Genomic DNA, 24,160 nt, shown 5'->3' with positions numbered 1-24,160 from the left:
CCCACAGAGACAGGGCCACCGTTTGCGTTTACAGCATCATTATTAATCCCGCCCTGACCTCTGGGCTCAGCGCTCAGCCGAGGGACACAGCTGCAGTTCCCTTTCCACAGGGTCTACTACAATGCCTTTCTTTCCATTGGTCCAAGTCAGAAGATGAGCTTAAAAAAACCAAAACCAAAGCGCCAGCCTTCCTTTTCCACGTCAGGGTGTGGGGAGGACGCACAGGCGCACCTGTGTTGTGACTGCGATGCCCTGTGTGAGGGACTCGGGGGACCCGCCTGGGGCAGGCTGACACAGCAGGAGGGCTGGCGGGGCTCACGGGCCCTCCGGCGGCTTTTCCCGGCCGTCTGACAGTTGCAGTGGAGCTGAGAACAAAACCGTAAAGTTGGGTAATGGTGTGGATTCGAGTTCGGCCATCAGCAGACTGTCCTGGGAAAACGCGGGTCAGATACTGTGGCCGACCTGGCAGATGCTCACTCCATGCCTGTGAGCGTGCGCCCTGCCCCAGGCGCCGTTCTGGGCGCTCCAATCCCTTGCAAGCTCACATCCCTCGCAAGCTCGCCCAGCGGACTGCCCAAGAGTGAGAAATGTGCTGCTCCTGAATAAAGTCATCACCATCTTGAGGTTGTGGCGACAGTTAACCATCTGGTTAATTCGCCTCCTTCTCAGGGTTATTATGTAGATTAAATAAAATGAGGGTAGCAGCTCGACTGGTGCATCCCCTGTACTCCCTACACATGTCCACGTCCAAGTTCCCGGAACCTGTGTATGTGGCCTTATGTGGAAAAGGAGTTTTGCAGACGTAAGTTAAGGACCTTGAGATCACCCCGAGTGGACCCCAAGTGGAACAATAACTGTCTTCAGGAGACAGCAGAGGAGAAGGGATGTGAAGACAGAGGCGGGGATGGGAGCGATGCAGCCCCAAGCCAAGGAGCCCCTGCCATCACTGGAAGCTGGGAGACACAAGGAGCCATCCTCCTCTCGAGCCTCCGTAGGGGACATCACCCTGCTGACCCCTTGAGTTGGGACTCTTGGCCTTCAGAACTGAGAGAATAGATTTTTGTTGCTCTGAGCCACCCACTTGGTGGCAATTTGTCATGGCAGCCTTAGAAACTAATACAACGAGGTATGTGCAGGGACGAGCTCAGGGTCTGGCGTGGAGAAAACCCTCAATAAATGCTGACTCAAAAAAAATCAGCCCGTGAATTCCACCACAGTTCCCTCCTTAGAGACAGGGTCTTCCCGGAGGTCCTGGCCCCGGAGAGCAGACGCCGTTCGAACCCATATTGTTAACTCCTGGACAAGGCCCTGGGAAGCTTCTAACAGCCTTTGCTCTGAGAGTAAATGGGACCTCGAGCTTTGTGGGAGAGATCTTGTTGTTTTGGGATGGCAGACAACATTTTCACTAATGTGTGGCAAAGGGGATTAAAAAGCCTCTCTCTGGCTTTTTATGCAGGAAGCAGCTGCTGGGAGCCCCACCCTTGGGCAGCCCAGGCACCAGCCTCAGACGCAAGGGGTGCTGTCCCTCTGGGGTCCTGGCCCAGGGTGAGGTGCGGCTGAGGCTCCCTGCGGATTCGAGTCCCCCCCAGCTGAGGTGCAGGGGTGTTGGAGAGTCCCCCGGGACCTGCTGGAGACAGCTGTGACGCTGCACACAGTGAGGCGATGCCGGGCAGTGGGATGGCCGGCAGCTCACGGCTCGGAGAGGTCTGTCCAATGAGGTGGCCACCAGTCACATGTGGCTACTTAAGTTTGAATTAATTACAGTGAGATAAAATTAATAGTAGAGCTCTCTGCTCACCCTAGTCAGTCACCCTAGTCGGTTGCCTTTCAAGGGTTCAAGAGCCAGCCACTACTAGTGACTACTACATTGGACAGCGCCCCAAAGTTGTAGAACTGGACAGGGCTCCTTTTCCTCTTCCCTCAGCCCCATGAGGCTGGCCCTCGGGGTCCACTATCCCTGGACTTCCCTGTCCCCCTTCCCTGGCCACACCTTTGTCTGTGGTTCCCAAAACCTCTTCAAATCTCCCAATTCCTGGCTGTCCCCTGAAGTCGGGTGCTAGAAGACCAATTCTCCAAAAAGCGACGGTGCTGACCTGCAGCGTTGTGTTAGACTTCCACGGTGTAAGTACTCCCGCCCCTGGCCCACGGCCAGCTCCCAGGGGCGGAACAAGTGGCTGGGCGAAGGCTCCCACGGAGCTGGAATGAGCCAGTTCCAGCACAGCCTGCCCCACCTCTGCTGCATGCAGCCCCCAAAGTGGTGACGCAGACTGCCTCTCCAGGGGTCCCCCGCCCAGGGCCACAGCGTCACTGGGAGCCCTCAGTGCGCATCACCCCAGAGCCAGGGAAAGTGGAAGTGGGAAGAACCACTCTGACACCTGGGCCCCAGAGTGGCACTGCCTCTGCTCTGATCCCCACAAGCTAGCCCTCGGCTTCCATGGACCATTCCCTGTGTCTCTGCCTCTCTCTCTTTCCAAGGCTCAAATCCGACTCAGCCAGGGCTAAAAAACGTAAACCTGCTACCGTCTTCCACTTCTACAGCTCCCTCATGTCCGGCCACAGGGTCTGGTCCCCACACTGCATCCTTACAGACCCAGTCTCCCTCACACCTGTCAGTTCATGGGAAATGATACTGGTGGGTCCAAATGTGGATGAGGATGGAGGTGGCGCAGACCCTCTGACCAGCAGAGGGCAGCTCTGAATTCCACTGAGCAAGCAGACAAGCACTGTGGCTAAATAGCCAGCAACGGAGCTTTGATTAAATACACTCTGGTTTACCCATATAATGGAACACTGTATGACCTTTTAAAAAATGTTTTGTGGTGTGGGCGGATGATTACAATATCCTGTTACATTAAAAAGCAGATGATTTCTTTCTGGTTGCATGCTGCAGCATCAATGAACCTGGAGGATAATATGCCAAGTGAAATAAGCCAGACACAAAAGGACGAATACTGCTTGATTCCATTTCTATGCGGCGTCTAAAGCAGTCGGACCCACAGAAACAGGAAGTAGAAAGGCGGCTGCCAAGCGATGGGGGAGGGAGGGATGGGAGTTGTTTGGCGGGTGGAGAGTTTCGGTTTTACCGTATGAAAAAGTTCTAGAGAGCTGTTGAACCACAGTGAGAATCTAGTTAACACCACTGAACTGTGCACTTAAAAATGGTTAAGGTGGTAAAAAAACTTTTTTTAAAGCAAGAGGCATATTTTTATTTTTCTCAAACCAAACAATTGTAAAGCCCAAGATTCTCCATTGACTCCTTCAGGCATGAGTCATGTGACACTGAACAGTGTCTTGCCCCAGATATTGGGGAGCTCGCCCTCCGGTGGGGAGCCCAGGGAGTGGAGGAGGCACATGAATAAATGTAAAACTGCAGAGAGAGGGACTGCTTGGAAGGAGCGGCACGCCGTGCTCTGAGAGTGTTACTCAGCGCACTGACCTGGCCAAGGAGGCAGGGAGATGCCCAAGGAGGCGGAAGGTCAGGCGAGGACCCCAGGACTGAGTCCCCAGGAAGGGGAGAGCTCACCGGCAGGTGGGGACCGAGGGGTGTGCCTGCTGGAGGGAGAGAAGCCTGCAACCTCTTATCAGTGCTAGGAAGGACCCTTGTCACCCCCCCCCCAGCCCCCAGCAAGTTCCTCCAAGGGGTGGGGTTATCTTCCCACCCTTCTCTAAGGCCTCGCTTTTCCACAGGAGCTGGGAGGATTTTGCAGGAGGAAAAGACAGAAGCAATGACCTTACCGCACAGGTGGATAACAGTGCTCATTTATTTATGTTCCTCCTGTCTCAAGGAGAATTTCAAGCTGCTTACAATTATGTTAGCAATATAACAGGCTAAAATACCTCTTCGCTAAGGAAGAACAACAAGGTGAAGGGAAAACACAGCTCCAAGAATCGCAGGAGGGAGAGGTATCCCTTCACTCACAGGGAGCAACCTTGTCCTGTCCCTCCTCAAGTCCCATCTTGCCATTTAATCCAAATGCTGACACTTAATTGTCCTGTTTTTGTGGTCTTCTCAACTCTACCGAACGATCTTTCATTGTGGTTTTCTCTGCTCTTTATTGCTCTTTCTCCTTTCAATATAGCTTTTTATTTTTTTTCCCCGTGGCATCTTTTTTTCAGTTAAAAAAAAAACCCATCCTTCCTTCCCCACAGGGAAGGGCCACCCCTGGTCCACCTCAGCGCAGTGGCACCGTCAGAGCCTCCGCACAGTAGGTCCTCATGTTTGTGAATGACAGGGCCTCTCACAGCCCCTCCCCGTGGCACTCAGCTGGTGAAACACCCTCCGCAGGGCTCAGGGCACGCTTGCCAATTTGATTTATGGAACTTATTACCCCAAGTGGTGGCAGAGAATAGATATTGATTCAAAAGGGTTTAAATAAATAAGTGATGCACAGTCCAGACAGGGCTGTAGAGAGAGGAGAGGGGTGTGTCAAGCACCGAAGCAGATGTCATAAAGGAACTCGGTCCTCTGGGAAACTGCGGTTGGGGGAGTCGGGGGGGGGGGGGGCCGGGGATGGGCGGTGGAGCGGTGGAGTCCAACAGCACAGTTCACATCCAGGCCCCATCACGCCACCTGCCAGGGGAGTGACCTGGGGCAAAGAACAGAAGTGAGAGCACCTCTGTGAGGATGGCCGGGAGGAATGCGTACGTGCATGTGTGCCTGTGTGCGTGTACTGGGAGAGAGCACAGGCGGGCTGGCTGGCCCCTGTTCCATCTGCACCTCAGTGCGGGGATGTGAAGGCTGGAGGCTGGACACGTGCAGGCTCCTCACTCACGTGCGTGGTGGGAGATGCTGGCTGCCGGCTGGTCACTGAACTGGGCTGTTGGCTGGAACACCTCCCTGTGGCCTCTTGACTTCTCCACAATAGAGAGGCTGGCTCCATGGGGGTGTGTCCCGGAGACAGTGCCCGGTGAGAGCTGGGTCCCCGTCTCTGACTCGGCCTTGGAGATCCCAGTGCCAGCAAAACAGTTACAAAGCTCTGCCTGGGCCAAAGGGGAGCGGACGCGGACGCCCACTCTGGATGGAGGGGAGTTGCTGTCACACTGGAAGGAGAGCACATTGGAGGGAGTGTGTGTTGCTGTGGCCGTTTTTTGGAAGACACCATCTGCCACCCTATGTGATCTCTGATTCCTGGAAAAACACTGAGGGTCTCTATATAATCATCTCCATTCTAGAGATGGACAAACTGAGGCTCAGAGAGGCAAAGGGACTTGCCTTGGCAAGTTTAGTTAATACCCTCTCTGAATTTCAGTTACCCACGTTATAAAATGGGTGGAAAAATCTCTTCCTGGATGGATTAAGGCGAGCCTGCAGTGCTGATGACCCTAGGAGGCTGTGGGAAGACTGTAGCCAGGGAAGGTGTTCTGTGAACACTAACACCCTACGCTAATGCAAAGCACCAGCCTTTATTGTTTTGGCCCCATCACTTCCTCCCCTCCCCCTCCCCTACAACCACCTGGGACATACAACCCCACAGCCGGCGGGGACCCGTGTCTCATCCACGTTCCCGCCAAAGCAAGGCCTGTGGAAGCACTGGGCTCGGGTTCATTCTTTGCAGCGGAAGAGCTTGCATCCCCTGTCCTCTTCCCTGCCTGTTCCCATCTTCTAAGAGGAAAAGGACCTTGGGAAGAATGCTAAGGTTTGCTTATAAATTCCAAATGTACAACCCTCACTAACTCTGTTAGTGGATTACGAGCAGCAGCCCTCTGGTCACACTTCTGAGGGCCTCCTGTGGCTCTGTGCGCTCTCCCAGGGAGCGGGAGGAAGGACTGGCATTTTGCTCCACTTCACAGGCCTCGGGAGGACCCTCCGGCTCCTAAATGGACCAAGAATCATCCTTGGAAAACCAAGGATGCTGTGGGGATTCATTCCAGGCCCTCGGTCTCTCGTCGTCAATCTGCCTTCGAGGTCGAAGGCCTTAAGAGACCTCCTTTGCTATGATGTCCATTAAACGGACAATTAACTCTCCTGTTAATATGATTCAATTAGTGAAGGGTTGCGGGGAGGGGGGCTCACTGCTGGAGAGTGCCATTTCATGGTCCGCTGGGCTGGCTGCCTGACAGTGGCCCAGGCAGGAGTGAGGGAGGAGGCGGGACTCATCTGTCAGGCATGGCTGGGCTGCATCCACCTCCCTGGGGACTTGGGTCACTTGGGGTGACCCTCAGAACCTCAGGTGGCAGGTGACTGTACAGCAAAGGTGAGCTTTTATGTCTCAGAGCAGGGCCAGGCTCAGCAGGGACAGCCTGGACTTTGCCGTCTGGAAGGACCAGCTTTGAGTCTGGCTCCAGCCCTCGGAGCGAGGTGGCGTGGACCAGTTCCTCCAGGCTGCGAGGCTCAGACTCAGCTCCTTCACCTCGCCTTGGGGAAGGTGAGGAGTGGAGACATCATGCCTGGTAGCTAGGAAAGGCCCAAAGTATGGGGTTTGTGTTTTTTGCTGATTTTTGATCCTTACAACAACCGCTTTACAGATGAGGAAACGGAGAAATCTAGAAGCATGGTTTTGCCTGCAAATGCTGATGCTCACTCGTCTCGCTGATAGGAACGAATCTCTGCCACGGCTCCAAACCGGGCTTTGGGAGGCCCCCTGACCGAGCAGGCTGGCCGGCGCCTGGCTGGAAGCTGCTGTGGAGCCAGGACTGTTCCCTGCTTCTGCCTGGTTGGTCTTTAAGATGAAGTTTCTTTTTCCTGCCCCAAATCCCCACCATCTGTGATCCTCATCACTACCCTGAACGAAGTGAGGTTTAAAAATCCCCACAGTGCAGATGAGAAAACTGAGGCTCAGAGAGGCGCCAGGACTTGCCCGGGCCACACAGCACACAAGTGCCAAAGGCAGGAGGGTCTGGCTGCCCTAGCAGGGGTACGCCAGCCCCCCAGCGGCTGACACTCCACCCCCCCCAGCTTCAACTCCTCCTCCCTCCCGCATGTCAACAAAAGGAAAAGCACATCTCATCCCTGCATCTCCGCCAGCTCAGAGGGACGGCGTGAAGAAGAGTTGCCAAATCCACCAGGATGGCCTTTCCAGCTTCCAGTTTTCCTCTCTGTTGTTGTTTGAGACCTGTTTCCAAGGAGACCCTGGGAAATGCTCTCCGTCCTCCTCCGTCCTCCTTGGCGGGTACCTGCTCTGGAGTTTGGGCCCCAGGGCAGCTCAGACTCAGACTTGACCATGTTTGGGCATGGAGGCTTATCTCAGATGGGGACCAAAGGCTGCTTCCCTGGAGACAGAGACGGGCTGGGAGCCCAGGCTTCCTGCTGGAGCCCAGGCGGCCTCTTTTGGGGTGAGGGCTGGGGGGTAGGCAGACGGAAAATGTCTGCCTGTTGAAGACAGCAGGGGCACAGGGGCGACTGTGAGTACTGGGGATGGGTTTCTCCACGGCCTGGGGCTGGAGGGGAGAGGAGGGAGCTGCTGGAGGGAGGGGGCAGTGGGGACTTCTTCCCAGAGGGGCTGTGCCAGGATTCTGGGCTCCAGAGGGGCTGCCACTGCTGCCACTGGGGACTAGAACTGCTGGCCCCTGGTGGTCAGCTGGGAGGTGGGGGGCTCTGGGGCCCCGGTCACTCTATTAACTTAGCGCCCTGGCCATTAGGAGCCAGCTTTCAGAGCCGCCACCGGAGGGCTGAGCCCAGAGAGAGCCCAGGAAAATTCATTTCCTGTGACACTGGGACCTCTCTGTTAGAGTGTGGGGGGACCCCACTTCTCAGTGTCCCCAGTGAGGGAGGGAGACTTGTCCCTGGGTGTCAACCCTGTGAGTCATCTGGGACGCAGTGACAGAGTTGTTATATTCTCAGTGCCTGGTCCCGGCTTTCCCATGGGAAGGGGCGGGGAGGGAGACAGTAGGGGTGAGGTGAGAGGGGCAGAGGGTCTCTGACGGGACACTTGAAACAGTCAATACTTAGGAGAGCAGCCTAAGCAGAAAACAAAGCACTTTGCTGGAAATCCCCTTGGACCAGCGTCTCCCCCGGCCACTCACTAACTCATAAAAAGTAACGCGTCAAGCCCTGGCCGGTGGCTCGCTGGAGCATCATCCCATACACCAGAAGGTCCGAGTTCGATCCCCGGTCTGGGCACTCACCTAGGTTACAGGTTCGATGGTGCACGGGAGGCAACGGATTGACGTTTCTTTCACATCAGCATTTGTCTCTCCCTCTCTCTCTCTCTCTCAAGAAAAAAAAAAAATCAATAAACATATCCTCAGGATTAAAAATAAATGTGTTTATTACTTTAAAGACCTGGCGGGGAAAACAAAGTTCTTCCTGGCCTCTGGCTCAAATGTCCTGTAATGCAGGGGATTTCAGAGAAAGGGCCCATGGCCCTGGCATCCTTGGTAGACAGGAACTATGGTTACCTTAAGCAAACAGACACAACCAGACATTTTACCGAACTCGGGCAACTCACTGGGCAGACGGGAAACCCACACAACGGACAGAAGCGGCAGCCGTGTGGCTCCAGGTGACTCACAGGTGATGAGTCACGCCCCTGGGGTGTTCAGGGCACCCAGCGGGGGAGAGCTGGCTCCTGCCTGCACTGGCAGATAGAGTCCCGGGTGGAAATGAGGGGGCTGCTTCTGGAAGGAGGAGGGAGGGAGAAAGCTGCCAGCTACTTCCCTGTGCTGGGCTCTGGCCGGGGTGGCTCGAGCCCCCAGATGAGACAGCAGTTGCTGAGGCCACTGAATGCCTTCTGCCCTCGCTCAAAGAGGGCGGTGGCCCTCACAGGACCCTGCCCGCAGCCACCTCCCGGCCCCTCTGCCTGCGGCCCCTGGCCCGGCCAGCCCTGCTGTGGGACTGCTGGGCAGGGCTGTGAAATGCTCCTGGTTTTTCTGAGACGAGTGTCCCGGAAGAAAGTGCACAGATGTTCCGCCTCTGCCCCTTGCTGAAGTCGTTCACCTCCTGTGTTACTTTCCTGCTGCTGCCTTAGCAAACTACCCGGTGCCTCAAATAACAGAAATCTACTTGCGAGAAGTTCTGGAGGCCAGAAGTGCCCGATCAGCAAGGTGCCGGCAGGGCTACAGTCTCGGAGTCAGCAGGGCTGTGTGCCCTGCAGGGGCTCCAGGGGACAGGCAGTGTCCCCTGCGCCCTCTGCTTCTGGGGGCTGCCTGCAACCCCTGGCCCGGGGTGGCGTCACTCCGCCCTCTGCCCCCCTGGTCACATTACGTGCTCCTCTTCCGCGCCCTAGTCTGTTTGCCTCCTTCTTGTGAGGACATGCAGGGTCTGCATGGATAATCCAGGGTCATTGCCCCATCTCAAGTTCCATAATTTAAAGTCTTTGCCAAGTAAAGTAACCGTCATAGAGCCCAGGACTGAGAACACGGGCATCCCAGGGGCCAGTACTGAGCCTATCACACAGTGAGACCTTGGGCAAGTCAGTTGGCCTCTCTGAGCCACACAGGTCCTTCCCCTGCAGAAGGGGGGTGTAACATTCACCCGTCAGGGCTGGTGGGAGGCTTACTCGGGGTCCAAAAAGCCCTCTGAGGGTGCAAAGCTCCACATAGAAATCGAGGCGACGTTAACCTTTGAGCGCGCCCCCTCCAACCCGTCATCCCTCCCATGCACTAACTGCCCCCTGTGCTGATCCCATGTCTGTGTGTCTCTGTGGCCCTAGAAATGACCGCTGTCCCCGGTGGACATGGGGAAGAAGCTGGTGATGGCCCAGAAGCGGGGGGAGACTCGAGCCCTTTGCCTGGGCGCGGCCATGGTGGTGTGTGCTGTCATCGCCTACTACATCCTGGGCACGACTGTGCTGCCCCTCTACCAGAGAAGGTACCGAACCCCCCGGCCTGCCCCGTCCTCCAGCCCCGCCCCACCCCAACAAGGGTCTGGTGTGGGAGGAACCCCAGACTTCTTCCTGCCCTTCCCCTTGACCCCCACACCAGGCAGAGAGGTCTGGACGATCCTCATTCTTGGAGTCAAGGATTCATGTGCAGGGAGGGTTGGCCGGACTGGGCCCTGCTGGTCTGGAATTCTGGGACTTGTAGGCAACAGACACAGGAGGCCCTCTCCACAGAAACACCCTGGGGTCAGGGCAACTGCTCCAGTGTGAGTGTCATCCCAGGGGGAATCAGAGAATCAGAATCTTGTAGCCAATCTGCAGTTTGACTGCCCCCGAAACCTCCTGATCAGTGGGCATCTAGCCTCCTGCTGAATAGCTCAGGTGACGGGGAGCTCACTATCTCACTGTGCATACCTACTTTTCTGGTAAGCAGGAAGTATCTACATTGAGCCCAAATCTGCTCCCCTGGAGCTCTGCTCTAGAATCTCAGAGAATGTTCCATGCTCTTGCTCCCTGACATGTCAACCATGCGAGCTTTTAAAGGGAATGCTGGGAAGTCCCTGATCCACGCTCTGCTTGGAACAAACACCCGCAGTTCTCTCGGCCTCTTCTTACGATGAGGCTCAGACCCTTGCCTCCCTGGCACGTCCAGTGACTGCCAGCCCCTCGCCTGATAGATGGGAGATGAGTCACAACTGATTTGCTGCTGATGTGCTGATGAGTCTGTCTGCCTCCCCTCCTGGGTCTGCGCCTTCCCACAGCGCTGGAGCGGTTTCGCTCGGAGCAGCCTGTGCCCCCAATGCAGTGCCTGCAGGCCAAGCGCTGCCCCACCACCTCCCCACCCAGCACAAATCAAAGCCTCCTTCATCGACGCTTTTAGGGGAAAGGGCACAGATTCTGAAGCCACCCAGACCAGGCTTCAGGTCCCGTGTGGCCTTGGAAAAGTCACATGACCTTTCCGAGCTTCTCTTCTGCTCTCTGCGAGGTGAAGGCGGTGTGGGTACGGGGCTGGGGCCCAGCTGCCCGTCAGAATCACAGCAGCTTCTTCTACGACCTCCCAGGGCCTGGGCCGCACCCACCTCAGAAGTCCTGGTTCACTTGTTCTGGGGCGTGGCTCGCATGGTGCTGTCCGAGAGGCCATCAGCATGGACATTCTGAGTCTACGTCCCTCCCCCGGGCCCAGGGACTCTGGGTCATGCACCTTTAGTGCTGGGCACTCATGGTATGATGGGCGGCCCTGCCCCGGGTCTCCCCAGAGGGGTGCACACAGGACGCCCTGTGCCACCAGATTCTGAAACACGTGTGTGTGTGTGTGTGTGTGTGTGATCTCTCCAGCGTGTGGACCCAGGAATCCACATGCCACCTGATTGAGACCAAGATCTGGGACCAGGAGGAGCTGGAGGGCAAGAAGGTAGCCCAGTACCCATGCCTGTGGGTCAATGTGTCCGCCAGGGGCCACTGGGCCGTGCTGTACCACACAGAGGACACCTGGGACCAGAACCAGCAGGTACTAACTGGGGGCATGGGCACCTGTTCCCTTGCCCCTGGCAGATATGTGGGCCTGTCCCTAACTGGCTCCCTCTCCCCTCTCTAGAGAGCGGAGGCTGAGAAAGATGAACTCACTTGACGAGGGACCATAGCTGGCATGAGGTCCAGCCAGACCTAGCTCTTCCGTGTTGGGATCAGACAGGCCTCAGTTCAAATCCTTGCTATGCCACCAAGTGGCTGTGTGACCTGGGGTGGCTAACTGAGCCCCTCTGTGCCTCCTGAAACTTCCAGGGAAGTTTCCACCTTCGCTGAAGTGCTCTTAAGAAGTCAGGCACTACATGCAATGTGCCAAGCTTCCTGTCGGGCGGATAGAGCGTACTGAAAAGGAAGTGGTCACTCATTCTATAAAGTGAGCCAAATGAGAGGCCAGGCCCGGAGCTGACCCCACCGAGGGAAGCCCCTGTGAACCCTCCACCCCAGGAGACCAGGGGTCCAGGGCTGCAGCCAAGTCAACACCTGGGATACTTTCTCATCGCTGCCTCCCAGCATCCCCCCTTCCCCTGCCCCGCCCCAGACCCACCATCACAGCCCCTCCTACAGGAAATACAAGTTGGCCCGCGATCATTTGCTCCTTCGCCCGCTCGTTCATTCGACAGTCATGGGGTGTGTCCTGTGTTAGGGGCTTTGGACCGAAGAGGAGAAGGCCCATACGGGAAATAATGCCCAGGAGGGAGGGAGCGGTGCCATAGAGAGGCCTGGAGAAAACTGGGGGGGTCAAAGGACAGAGGGACATTTTCCAGCCCACAGGGAGGGAGGTAGGTAGGCAAGGGAATCAGAAGGGCATCTGGGTCAGGCTTTCAAATGCCAGGCAGTGCTGGACCCACACAAACATGGAGGGCATGCAAATAGAGCGCAGGACACAGGACAAGGCTGGAGGGGAGGGCTGGGGACACAGGGACCCCAAGATCTGTACAGATACTGACACCTGACAGAGTGCAGCGGGGACAGGCTGCAGAGGGGGATGAAGGTGCGTTCCCAGGAGACCCCCGCTCCACCCAAGTGTGGAATGAAAATGTGCATGTGGTTGTTTTTTTGAGAGAGGCAGAACTTTAATGAGGAAAGTTACACGTTATACTTATTAGTTCCTGTATTTAAAAGAATTACAGAAGAATACTTCACTGAAATTGCTTTGCTAAAAAGACCATCTTCGAAGGATGTCCGAGAGAGATAGCAAGTACAACACGGCAGGAAAAAAGACGGGAGTGTGGAATCTCGACCCGCGACAGAGCACAGTTAGGGAAGCTGGGGAAGCCACCATTGCACAATGAATAGAGTTAGGCATTCGTGTTTGCTCAGGGTTCTACATCATGCTTTCAAAGTCCTGCACAAGGAAGGGAACTGAAGAAAGGGTTAGGCTTATCTATAAGCACCATTTTACCGAAACACACGCTGGTCCAGCCACAGGACAGGCGGAGGTCAACCCTTCCTACCAAGCAAAGGCCAAGGCCTTCTGGTCTCGGTGTTAATGTCACAACCCACTAAACGGTTTTTAAAGAAACTCTGATTCCGCAAGGACTGGGCTCACAACAGATGGAATTCCTTTGCATGTGCATCAGAAGGAACAGTTCACTCCAAATAATGCTCACGGTGCCCGGCTTTCCCAGGAAGTGGGGGTTGTAGCGACTCCTAACCCTCCTAACCAAGTCCACCATTTCCTAGGAGAAGCTTCTACTGGTCACTGGGGACTTAAAGAAAACCGTAAAGAAGGGAAATGCTGATGACATTCTGGCACTGCGCAGGCTGTGTGCCTGTCATCACTGCTAAGGACTAGCTAACTGTGGAATTGAAAGGTGATCACACAAGTGGGGTCCCCTCAGCACTGGCTGTGCATGAGAACCACCCCCACCCCCGGAGGGAGGCTTAACAAAACCAGGTTCCTACACTGTCGGACAGGTGCAGAGCCTCTGGGCCCTCCAAGTGATTCGGAGGTTGGGAATTACTGCAGGAGCAACCTGGAGTCTTTGCAGGGCTTGCGGCCCAGGAGCACCATCTGAGTGGAGCAGAGCAGCGAGCGGGTCAGTGACTGGGTGGCGGGGCAGGCACCCGCACACACCCAGGACGGAGACTGGGCCTCAAGCAGGATGGGTGCTGGCCGTCAGACTTCGGTGGCAGATGGGATGGGAAGGGGCTGGGTGCTGAGGAGCAGAGGGATCCCTGGCAGTGCCGGGGTGGGGGGTCTTGGAAAAGGGGGTCTGCACATGCAAGGGGGCCTGACTCGTTCACTCATCATCACCGCGATAACTCAGCCCCACCAGCTGGAGGAGGAGCCTCCGAACCCGCTGAGTCAGCCCCTGGTTGGGACTACCGCCTCTTCCTGGCATTCAGTGGCCCCTGATTTAACCCAAGGAGGGAGAAGCACATTTTCAAAGACAGACCTGATCACTGGTGGGACGAGACCTGGCCTACAGGCCGCCTCCCTGAGGCCAGGTTGCCATCTCAGAGGGACGGGAGGCCAGATCACCCCCCGAAATGAGCCGTCAGCAACATGTCTGGCCCTGGAAGGGCGGTGCTGGATGGCAGCCACCTGCTCCATCTTCCCTCCTGCCACACCCAGGCATCACCGGGGGCAATGCTGATGTCAGGCGGCTGCGTGGGTGGGACGGTGGAAGTACCTTTGTGCTTCTGTCACTTGGCTGGGCCAGTGGGCCAGCTGCCACTCTACTTCTGCTTCTGCTCAGCTCTGGGGTGCAGGGGACCGGTGCTGCAGGCCAGCTGGGTGTCATGTGAAAGGCCCCTCTTTAAGAAGGGAAAGAAGGAGCTATTGTTGCAAAATCATAGTTAGGTCACAGTATGATTAATGGTAACGGCATCTCCCATTTATTGAGCACTTACTATGTGCTGGGCTTTGTGCGAAGTGTTCATATGCATCATCTCTTAATCCACACAATTCAACCAGGCAGGCACCCTCACAAACCCACGTCACAAGGCTCAGAGAAGCTGCAGCACTTGCCACAGTCACACAATTTGGAATTGGTAGTTGAATGCAGGCCTGCCTGGCTCCATAGCCACATGTGTTGCTTAGTGGGCGAGGTTACCTAAGGTCACAGTCAGAGGCACAGGGGAAGCTTGGGCTTGCCCCTCTCAGCTCAGGATTCTGAATCCACCTGCTAATGAGACCCTGCAGTGCCCAACAACTCTGCATGCCAGGTTCCCCAGGAGCCAGCTTCTCCCTAGCCTCAGCTGCTCCCTAGTTGGCTAGTGACCTACTTCTGAATGCAGCTCCCTCCCTTCCCAGGCTATCAGAACTATGATGCAACCACCCTTTATTCTGCTGGGCTGAGCACTGTCAGGGCAGGCAGCTTTGGGGGAGGGGCCTCATTCAAATCCAGGGAGTAGCTGAGGTCTGGGGGGAAGCTGGCTCAATAGTTTACACATTTTATCTTGGACATAATGTGGTCTAGTCCAGTGGTCTCAAACTTCTGAATATGAAGGAATCACCTGATTGCTGGGCCCCACCCTCAGCGATTCAGAGGGCCAGCCTTCCAGGTGGGCTGCTGGAGGGACTGGGGTTGGGGGGGACAGGGATTGCACTTACAGATATCTTCACAGGCTCCCCTGCAGAGCTCTCCAGCGGGACCTCATCTGCCGAGGCCAGGGGCTCCAAAGGGCAACAATCAGTGTCAGAATTAAATGTGCCCCATGTTCCGCCTTCTCTGTGGTGCACTCCCCCCCGCCCCAGCTTTCCTTTCAGTCCCGGTGGTGAATAGCAGCTTGCCAGCATCGTATGTTTGGCTCACACTGGGTTAGACCACATAGGCTTTTTGATTTGAACTTTTTCCAATATTTTTAAAAATGTGAGCATTCACATTAAAATCTGGTTTTCTGGCTTCTCGTGAAATGTCAGAGGCCTGGCTACAAAGGTCTTCTGGATCCCCTGGTGCCCATCGTCCAGATGGATGGTGACCGCCAGTCTGGATGCGTCTGGCTGTCTCCACCTCACCAGGTCCCACCGCTCCCTGACAGTTCTCCCTGGCACCTGTCACCTTATTCCCTCACCCACACCCCTCCCAGGCCTTCCCAGCACGAGCCCTGCGGGAGATTGTGAACTTGACCTCTGCCCTGAATCCACATACAGAGCCCACTGGGCCTGTGTCACTCACCGCCACTCACCAGTCTCATCTGACAGTTAAGCTTGAAGCCCTTCTGTAATAACACCCTGTGAAAAAGCTACTGCTTGTGACCCATTTAACCGATGAAGCTATCAAGGCTCAGAAAGGGTAAGTGATTTGTCTAAAGTTCTACAGCAATGGAGGCAGAGCTGGGACTCCAGCCGGGCCCCTGGCTTCAGCTGTCAGTGTGTCCCCCAAGCAGCTCCAGGGCCACCACGCTCACAAGTGACACGGTGAAGGCACCCTCTGGAACTGTGCCGTGCACAGCCCACCACCTTCTCCCAGTTCTGACTCCCACCAGGGGCCTGTCTCAGAGCGGGCACTGTCCTTCACTCCTGACAGCCACTCATTTCGAGGGCCTGAGAGACGGGGCCTTCCCAGCCCACCGGCGCTCTCGCTCTCTCCCCAGTGCTCCTACATCCCTGGCAGCCTGGACAACTACCAGCTGGCCCGGGCCGACGTGGAGAGAGTCAGAGGCAGCTTCCACGAGCACCGGGTTTTCCACTGCTTCGCGGCCCCGAGGGAGAACGAGACCAGAGTCCTGTACCGGCGCCTCCACGGGCCGCAGACCCTCCTCTTCTCTCTCTTCTGGCCCACCTTCCTGCTGACTGGCGGCCTCCTCATTATCGCCATGGTAAAGCTCAACCAGTCCCTCTCCATCCTGGCGGCTCAAAGGTAGACCCGGCTGCGCCATGACACCACCCAGGTCGCCCGGCACCGGGGACCCTGGGCTGTGCCCATTTGTGTACCCATGCCTCTTCCTCTGCCTTCCCACTGCCCCCCCCTCCCCCCACAGTCCACCTGTCTCCCATTGCATGTGTGGCCTTTGTGAAGTCACTTTCTGCTCAGGAATGTACAATGGCCCCCTAGTGCCTTGGAAAGCACAGGCCAGCCGGTTGTGGTTGCGGCTCTCCATTCCCTGCCCCCGATCCACTGACCCAACCCCCCCACCCCACAGACGACGGTGACTCTGACCTCTGCACCTGTGTTCTCACGGTTGGCTTCAAGGCCTGCCTGTCCTGTCCAGGAATCTGTCCTTGGCAAACCTTCTTTGAATTTCACAATGAAAACCGCGGCTCCCTTACGCAGAGCACATTGAGAATATCTCGTTTTCAGGATGCCAAGTGCCATACGCATTTTTATTCCAATGCTAACAAATACACAAAAAATTATGAGACTATCAGGAAATACACTAAAATACTACATCAAAGTACTAACAGTGGGATGGTGGTTAATTTTCATTTTCTTCCTTATCCCCTTTTTTATTTTCGGTCTTTTCAACAAGGGGAAGGTTTGATTTTGTTGTGTTTTTAATTAGAAAAACAGCAGCAGATGTTATGTTGGGGAAAGTGTGTGAGCCCCTTGGCCCCAGGCAGGTGGAAGAGCGGGCTGAGGCGGCCCTGTGCCCCGGTCAGGGAGGGCCTTCGAGCAGAGGCCATCTGAAGAGCGCTCTGTGGAAGGAGGTGACCACGCAGATGGGGGCTGATGCTACAGGTAAATGCAAGGGGGCACTGGCCCTGCTGAGAAGCCCTTCTTGGGTGAAAAGGGTGAAACTGGAGGAGGCCGTGACCCCCAACGTCACTGCTCCAGTCAGCTTTCCTGGGACAGTGGTCCCCAAAGTGTGGCCCCTGGACCCACGGTACCAGAATTCTGTGGGGGACCTGTGAGGAATGCACATTCTTGGGCCCCCTGGCCCTACCTCATCAAACACCCCAAGGGTGTGGGACGTGGGGGTTTCTGGTGTGTGCTCGTGTGCGGGAACCCCTGATGTGGTGGACCAGTGTCCTGCCACTGGGCTTTCGGCTGGGGTGAATGGCTGCTGGGCAGGCCAGTCCTGGGCTGAGTGCAAGGCCACCTCCTGGAGCTGTGTCTTCTGGACGCGGGCCCGGGTGCGAGTCCCACGCCTGCCTCTGCCAGACTGCAGCCCTCCGACTCCCCGTCGCTCTGTCTGTGAGAGAGACACCTCCCTCTGGGCCACTGAGAGGGCTGAGTGAGGGTCTGGCACGAAGTAGGTGCCCTGGAAGGAGGCTGTTGTTAATAACAGCAAGTAATGAACACTCAGAAGCTTCTGGAAGAAATTATACCAACGATGACGTTGACTAGCAGTTTAGGTGCTTGTCTCTTGCATGCCAGGCACTGTGCTGTGTGGCGTGCCTTGTAAGAATTCGGTGAGATGCTGAGTGCATCACCGGGGAGACACACAGGCCCCTGGGTGTGTGGGGCTTGCGATGTGGGCGTCCGTGTTCAAACACCCAGCCCTGCCGTTGGTGAGCTAGGCGACTCCAGGCAAATAACTCAGCCTCTGTGTGCCTCAACTTCCTCTTCTGCAAAACGGGAACCAATAAAATACCCCCCTTTTAGGTCTGTTGGTACCAAGTGAGCACTTATATAATGTTCGTAGAGTAGTGACTGACACATGGTAGGTGCTATTCAAGAAATTTCGAAAAACCATGGCTCTGGGTGGTCAGTGGCCGTGTAGCAAGTGCAGTCGTCCACCCAGGGAGACGCTAGGGATTAGGTCCTGGCCTCTCAAACGCGGTGCTCGACCCGACTCAGCTGACGGGCTCAGGGGCGCAAACCCCCCGGGGCCAGGTAAGGGACAGTGGGGCAACCCGGGAACCCAGCAGTGCCCTCGTGCAGGGAGGCGGGCATCCAGGATCTGCACCAACACCGGTCACTTCCAATCCGGAGCCCGACGCACTTCCACGCCCTCTAGGCTCTCCCCTAACATTCCCTCCAGGGGGAGGTGAGGGGAGGTGGCATGCTGCTCCCCAGAGTCCCTTCCTTCCCAGGCTGGTCCTCCCACTCTTTTAAGGGAGTCCCAGTTGTATTATCTTCCTGCGGGAAGTTGCCATTGGGGAAATGAGGTAAAAGGTACATAGGATCTCTTTGTATTATTCCTTACAGCTGACTTTGACTCTGCGATTATCCCAAAGACTTAAGTTTAATTGTAACAAATAAAAAAGAAAAAGAAAGCCCCCACCACAAGTCTCCCTTACAGGGGCTCCTTTGCACAGGGGTGCCACGCACCTGCATTTGGGGCTAAAATACACAGAAACTCAGAATACCTAAGCAGCCCCTGCAGGGGGAAGTGGCATGTCCATCTAGAAACTTTAGTGCCTGGGGAAGCCCGGACCCCACGGCCCCTTGCCACATTAACCATGACCTTCATTTGCCTGCGGCAAAGGCCTGCTTCCTGTCCACATCTGCCTGCGGCTCACGAAGTCCACAAGCGGGATGAGCGCGAGGAGCGCGAGATAAGGGGCATTTAAGTGTGATGGAGTTGCACACTGAGGAAAAACGTTTTGGGGAATAGTGGCTCTCTGGGAGCAGAGAGTGCTCATTAGTTCTTAATAAGTCACCCTGCTAATGAGTGCCTTATTACCGTTTTGCTTTTCCTCTCCCGGGCCAGTGCCTCACACCTGGAGAGGCGCCCCTGGCTCGAGCTCCCATGTCCCTCCCTCCCTGGGAACTGAGACCCCCTGGGGGAGGTCACAGGCAAGAGGATGGGCAGGGAGGACCAGGTCACCGCCTGCCTCCAAGGAGCTGTCCATCTTCTTGCCACTGTCCCCCCACCGGACCCCTCCCCACCATCACTAAGGTCTTCCATCCTCGCCGTGAAGAACCCACCCTATGCAAACTCAGCAGAGGCGACATAAACAGCCACGACATCTTAATTCTTGTGACTTACTGAAATGAGGCTCTCCTCTCTGCAATGAACAGTTCATCCAAAATTTCTCCTAATTTCCAAAGGGCCTGGGCAGGTGCAGAGTACACCACACTCAGTCTGCGGCTGACTGGCAGCGCAGGCCGGTGCGCAAGAATATCCAGTGTCCTTTGGGTTCGCCTTGCCTTTGGGCGGCGTTCGAGCTACATGAAACATTTGCAAAGATGCTGTTTGAGCGAGGTGCGGCTGTCCTGTACCTCGCCGGCCGCTGTCCTTTCCCATGGAGGGGCAAGAGCAAGAGCCAGACCAGATCAGAAAGACAAAGAGACATTCACTACAGTCCAGCCTAGCAGTTCTCTGAGGGGGGCCTGCAAGGTCAAAGCCTTTTCATAAGGACACTGAGATGCTCCCTGCCGCTTTCACTCGCCCCTCTCACTAGCCTGCACTGCACGATCCACACCTCAGGGGGCGCTCCGCACCTCGGCGGGCTGCCTGCCGAAGCAGGCGTGAGGCTCCAGCTGCCTCTGGTAAGCCAGACGTTGAGGAGGTGTGTCAAAATGGAAGACAACGCTGCTTTTCTCGACACATTTTTTGGAAAGTATAATTATTCCTCATGAAAACAGGTTATTTTGTTAACATGGAATGAGCTTATTATTTTAAAATAAGTGCATTTACATTAAGCTGTCTTTTTCACTTCCAAAATAATAAATATTAGGAGCTATACCCCCCATAAACTAAGCCTCTTTGGAGTTCACATGTCCTAAGACTGTGACAGGGTCCTGAGACCAGGAGGGCTCAGAACTGCTGGCTCAGTGCATCCAGAGACGGGTCTCTCTGTTCTTTCCGCCCACGCCCTGTGGCCCCCCAAATACCTCACAGGGCATCGTCGCATTCCTACGGGGGGGCGGGGGGGGGCAGAAGACGAGCTTCAGTTTCCCAGCACCCCCTGGCTCCTGGCCCTCTCTCCCAAGGTTGGGTTGCTACAAGGATTATCTTCCCGCCCACAGGCGTCTCCCTGGGTCTCCGTCTGTCCATCGACTCCATACTGAACGAACACAGCCTCCTCCTGGATCTGCACAGTCTTCGATCCCCACCTGCCCCACCCCAAGATGAAGCGCGTGCCAGGCTTGGGGAAGAGGGGAAGGGATGTGCACAGGTGCAGAGCAAGCAACGCCCACCCCAATGTGGAGTGAAGGGGGCGATTCACCGCCAGGCTTGCGGAGTGAAGGGTGACCCGGAGAGACTGGAATCTCCCGAAGTCTCCATCACTGCACACCAAGCTCCCGGGTCCTGACCCACACTGAAGAAAACTGATGCAAACAGGCTTGCTAAGCACAGGCGGCAGGAAGGCAGGCCCTCTCTCCCCGCCCCCTCCAAGGGGACGAGAGTGCTGAGCCCTCCCCGTCAATTCCAGAGCCCCTGCCACTTGACTGCCCTCTGGCGCCTCATACTCAGACACAAACTCACGTTCTCCCAGGTCAGTAGTTCTTTAAAGACCTAATCTGGTGCCTGAACCCTTCCTCCAATGTTCCCCTGCAGTGACACTCTGTGTCCGCATCTCTTCAGCTGAATGACTCACGGCCCGGGAGGTGGCCACTTCCATTTTGGGGCATGTGTAGCGACTCACTCCCTGTACAATCATCTGTCATCTCTGATAGTAATGAGAGCTAACAGTTGTTCAGCACCAATAGGCCAGAATCTGGGTTAAGCTTTTCCGTGTACAGCACAGTACCCTTTTGGCTGCTATTACTATCTCCACTCACAAAGGTGAGGCAAGAGGCGAAGGGGAGGGATTTAACTTGCTGCAGGCAGAAGCCAGTCAAGGGCAGCGTGGGGATCCATGCCTAGAGACCACAGCTTCCCAACGCGACTCTCTAACTCCGGTGCTTCCCGCCCCTTGTCTTTGCCCCCCATCCAACGTGGAAACTGCCCAGCAGGGCAAGGTTGGTGCACGGAGCCTGGGGAAGGCCTCCACATACCTTCCCAGGGAGCCCAGGCCCTGGGGGGGAGGGGGTTCCCTGGAGCCACGCCTCTGAAGGGTCAGCAGATGTGGGTGGGGCCCAAACGGATGCCTCAGAGAAAGCCCTGCAGACTGAAGTGGTCTCTGCCGGGACAAGGCCACACGTCAGCTGCAACAAGCCTGACTCCAGGCTCCCTCAGCCCCCGGCCACCGAATGCCTGCAGGAGCCCAGGCCTGTCACAGCCACAGCGCCCCCCAACTGGTCAGTCTATTCAGAAGAGAGGTGGGTCTGACATGACTTTTCTCAGGGACCCCGCCCATCTCAGTCACCCTGGCTTTCTTTTCCAAATGTTCCCAAACCACTGGTTTAACAGTCCAGCTAGAATTTGTCCAGGAGTTGGCGGCATGTCCATTTACATGTAGCTTTAGAGTCTTTCACGTCCATTAATCAAAACTGGGCCATGTGATGACTTCTTGGTCCCTAAGAAACTTTTCTGTGACTCTGTTGACCACACAAGTCATATTCCTAGAAACATACGTACACGTATCTTAAACACGGTTTTATATGCCCCGTTGGTTCTTTCCCACCCCTGGAATGGAAATTCCCTGAACCACAAGCCAGAACCCCAGTGATCGGGGGCAGTGGAGCTCTCCGGGGAGCTCCCGAGCCCAAGGGAGACTGTTAGCCATGCGGGACCATCAGGCCCAGTGCGCAGATCTTACTCCTACGGGGAAGGCGGGAGAAAGTCCAACAGAGCAGGTATCGTTTGTCCCCTTTATCAGATCATTTGCTCCAAGCTGACCCAGCCATCAGTTACTGTCACTCTCAGAACATGTTTCAAAGGCCTTCTTTCCTGTTACATTTTTGGGGAGGTAAGTTTCAGCTTCATGTGACCTTGTTCTTATGGCCCCAAACCATGTGTTTGTATTTTCTTTGCACAGGGAACCTATGGAGAGGAAAGCTCAGAAAAGCCAAGGGTTGGAATCTGGTTTGTCAGTGACCTTGGGCAGTTTATTTCATCTCGCCAAGTCTCAGTTTCCTCAACTGGAAAATGAGTGCAACATCGTTTGCTTTATAGGGCCCCTGAGGTGACTGGACACCGTAAGGGAATGTGGGGCATGTGGAACAGTGCCTGGCACACAGAGGACGCCCCGCAAGTGCTCGTTCTTTCTGAGCAAATGCGTCTGCTCCCCCTCTCAGCCAGACCCTTCTCTGCTGGAGCTCAGAGAACTCCCTCCCGCCCCTCCTTCTCACTAGCAACTTCCTGCCTCTCTTTCTTGGGAGCCTACTGGCCATCTTGCCTCTCTCCCTCTCAATCCATTTCTAGCTGGATTCCTTCTTAAAAATCCCCGCCATAGGCAGACGGATAGACTTCGTTTCGAAGTTTCTTGAATCTACTTGTATAAACTTGGCTCTGGAGGAAAAGCGGTACCTGCCCACAGGGAACATCCCCACCCGGCTGAACCTCCCCGGGCTCTGAGGACCAGCTCCCTCAAGCTCACACTTCACAGGCAGGCCGTCCTTCACAGGCAACAATAGGTCTGGTTGGAATGACCCTCCCAGTGCGAGGCGGGCAGGTCCCTTGGCCCAGAAATCAGGCTTAATTGGAAATTAAATTGCATTTCAACAGCAACTGCAGGATGCCTGTATCCACAGCTAATTTATCAAGGCGAGGCCTCATCTCTAAGAAGCCTGTGGGAGCAGAGTGGCTGCGTCAGCAAAATTACGAGCTTGTATCTGATGAGCACTCTTTTTAAAGTGCAAATCAAACCCTTCAAGTTCCTCACTTTGGGTTTTGTGCGCTTCTTGGTAGCCTCCTCTGGGCCAGGCTCTGGGCCAGGACCTGGGGATGCGGATACCGGTGGGACCCGGCGCTGTGCTCTTGCTGCTCCACAAGCAAAAGGTCCCTTCTCCAGGGGTGTCCAACCTTTTGGTGTCTCTGCGCCACACTGGAAGAAGAAGAGTTGCCTTGGGCCACACATTAAATACATTGTGACATGTGGTAATCACATAAAGAGCTCATAACATTTTAAATAAAGTTATGATTTTGTGTTGGGCCACGTTCACAGCCATCCTGGGCTGCATGTGGCCTGTGGGCCGTGGGGTGGACACCCCTGTGAGTCATCCAGGGCTGAGTGGCTGAGCGGGGGGGTGGAGAATATTATAAATATCTTCATGACTAAGAACTGGATTTTTCTATTTAACGCTAACTATACTGACAGATCACACCCATCGCAGGTTCTTCAGCTCTTCTCCACACCCTTCACGCACCTCCATTCCACTCCAGACAGCTGTAGGGGAGACATACACTATGATTCTCTCCGTCCTCACTTTATGGATGGCAAAACTGAGATGCGGAAGGTGAGTAACTTGCCTAAGGCCAGTAACACACAATGAGTAGGCAGTGGAACTGGCATTTGAACTGAGGTCACTTCGTAGCAGAGCCTCTACCTATGTGCGCGTGTGCGTGTGATGTGCATACGCGTGTGCTTCTGAACCATTTGAGAGCTAGGTTCAGGGACTGTAAACACGAGGCTGGTTTTAGAACCACATGGACACCGGTCTGGCGTGCAGGTGGGGGCCGTGGGGCAGGAGGTGGGTGGTGAAGGCCAGGCAGGGCAGTCCGGGTGTGTGTGCACCAACGCGGACGGGGCAGGCAGTGACACAGTGACAGTGAGAGCACAACTTGTATGGAAGGTGTCGAGAAGAACTGAAGTCACTGAAGCTGTGCATTTGGGGACGGATATCTTTACTGTCTGATTAAATATGCACGCTTATTGTAGTCCGTGTCGACAGTACAGGTCAGAATCAAGAACTTTGAAAAATGACCCTCAACCTCAACTAAGACCCAGGCTAGTATTTCAGTTTCTCTCTTTTCTATTTTGCTTTTTCCACACACACACTTACTCACAGGTTGGAACCTCATTCGCCAACACTTCCGTTCCCTGCGTTTCCACCTACTGTTCTGTCAATGGCACTGCTGTGTGTTCCTGAGCGGTCCTCAGAATCCTTCTGCAAAGGTTTAATATCATCCCATCAGAAAGATGAACCAAAGTTCATTCCACCCACTGCGTTTGGACTGGAGTTTAAGGATCGGGCCAGTTTCAGCCTGCTGTA

The 24,160-nt window shown here is 55.4% G+C and overlaps 2 protein-coding genes across 2 annotated transcripts in view; one reads left to right on the top strand and one right to left on the bottom strand.

The window, feature by feature from the left end:
- Window positions 1-24,160, bottom strand: part of KCNIP1 (potassium voltage-gated channel interacting protein 1) — a 241,380-nt gene that overhangs the window by 207,639 nt on the left and 9,581 nt on the right. The window lies entirely within an intron of this gene.
- On the top strand, window positions 7,212-16,657 carry KCNMB1 (potassium calcium-activated channel subfamily M regulatory beta subunit 1). Its single transcript, XM_024576916.4, has 4 exons — window positions 7,212-7,341; window positions 9,591-9,748; window positions 11,094-11,265; window positions 15,825-16,657. The coding sequence occupies exons 2-4, from the start codon at window positions 9,615-9,617 to the stop codon at window positions 16,092-16,094; spliced, it is 576 nt and encodes a 191-aa protein (XP_024432684.2). The 5' UTR covers window positions 7,212-7,341; window positions 9,591-9,614; the 3' UTR covers window positions 16,095-16,657.

This window comes from Desmodus rotundus, chromosome 6 (assembly GCF_022682495.2).
Source record: "Desmodus rotundus isolate HL8 chromosome 6, HLdesRot8A.1, whole genome shotgun sequence".
Classification (NCBI taxonomy): Eukaryota; Metazoa; Chordata; class Mammalia; order Chiroptera; family Phyllostomidae; genus Desmodus; species Desmodus rotundus.
This window is presented reverse-complemented; position numbering and strand designations above follow the sequence as displayed.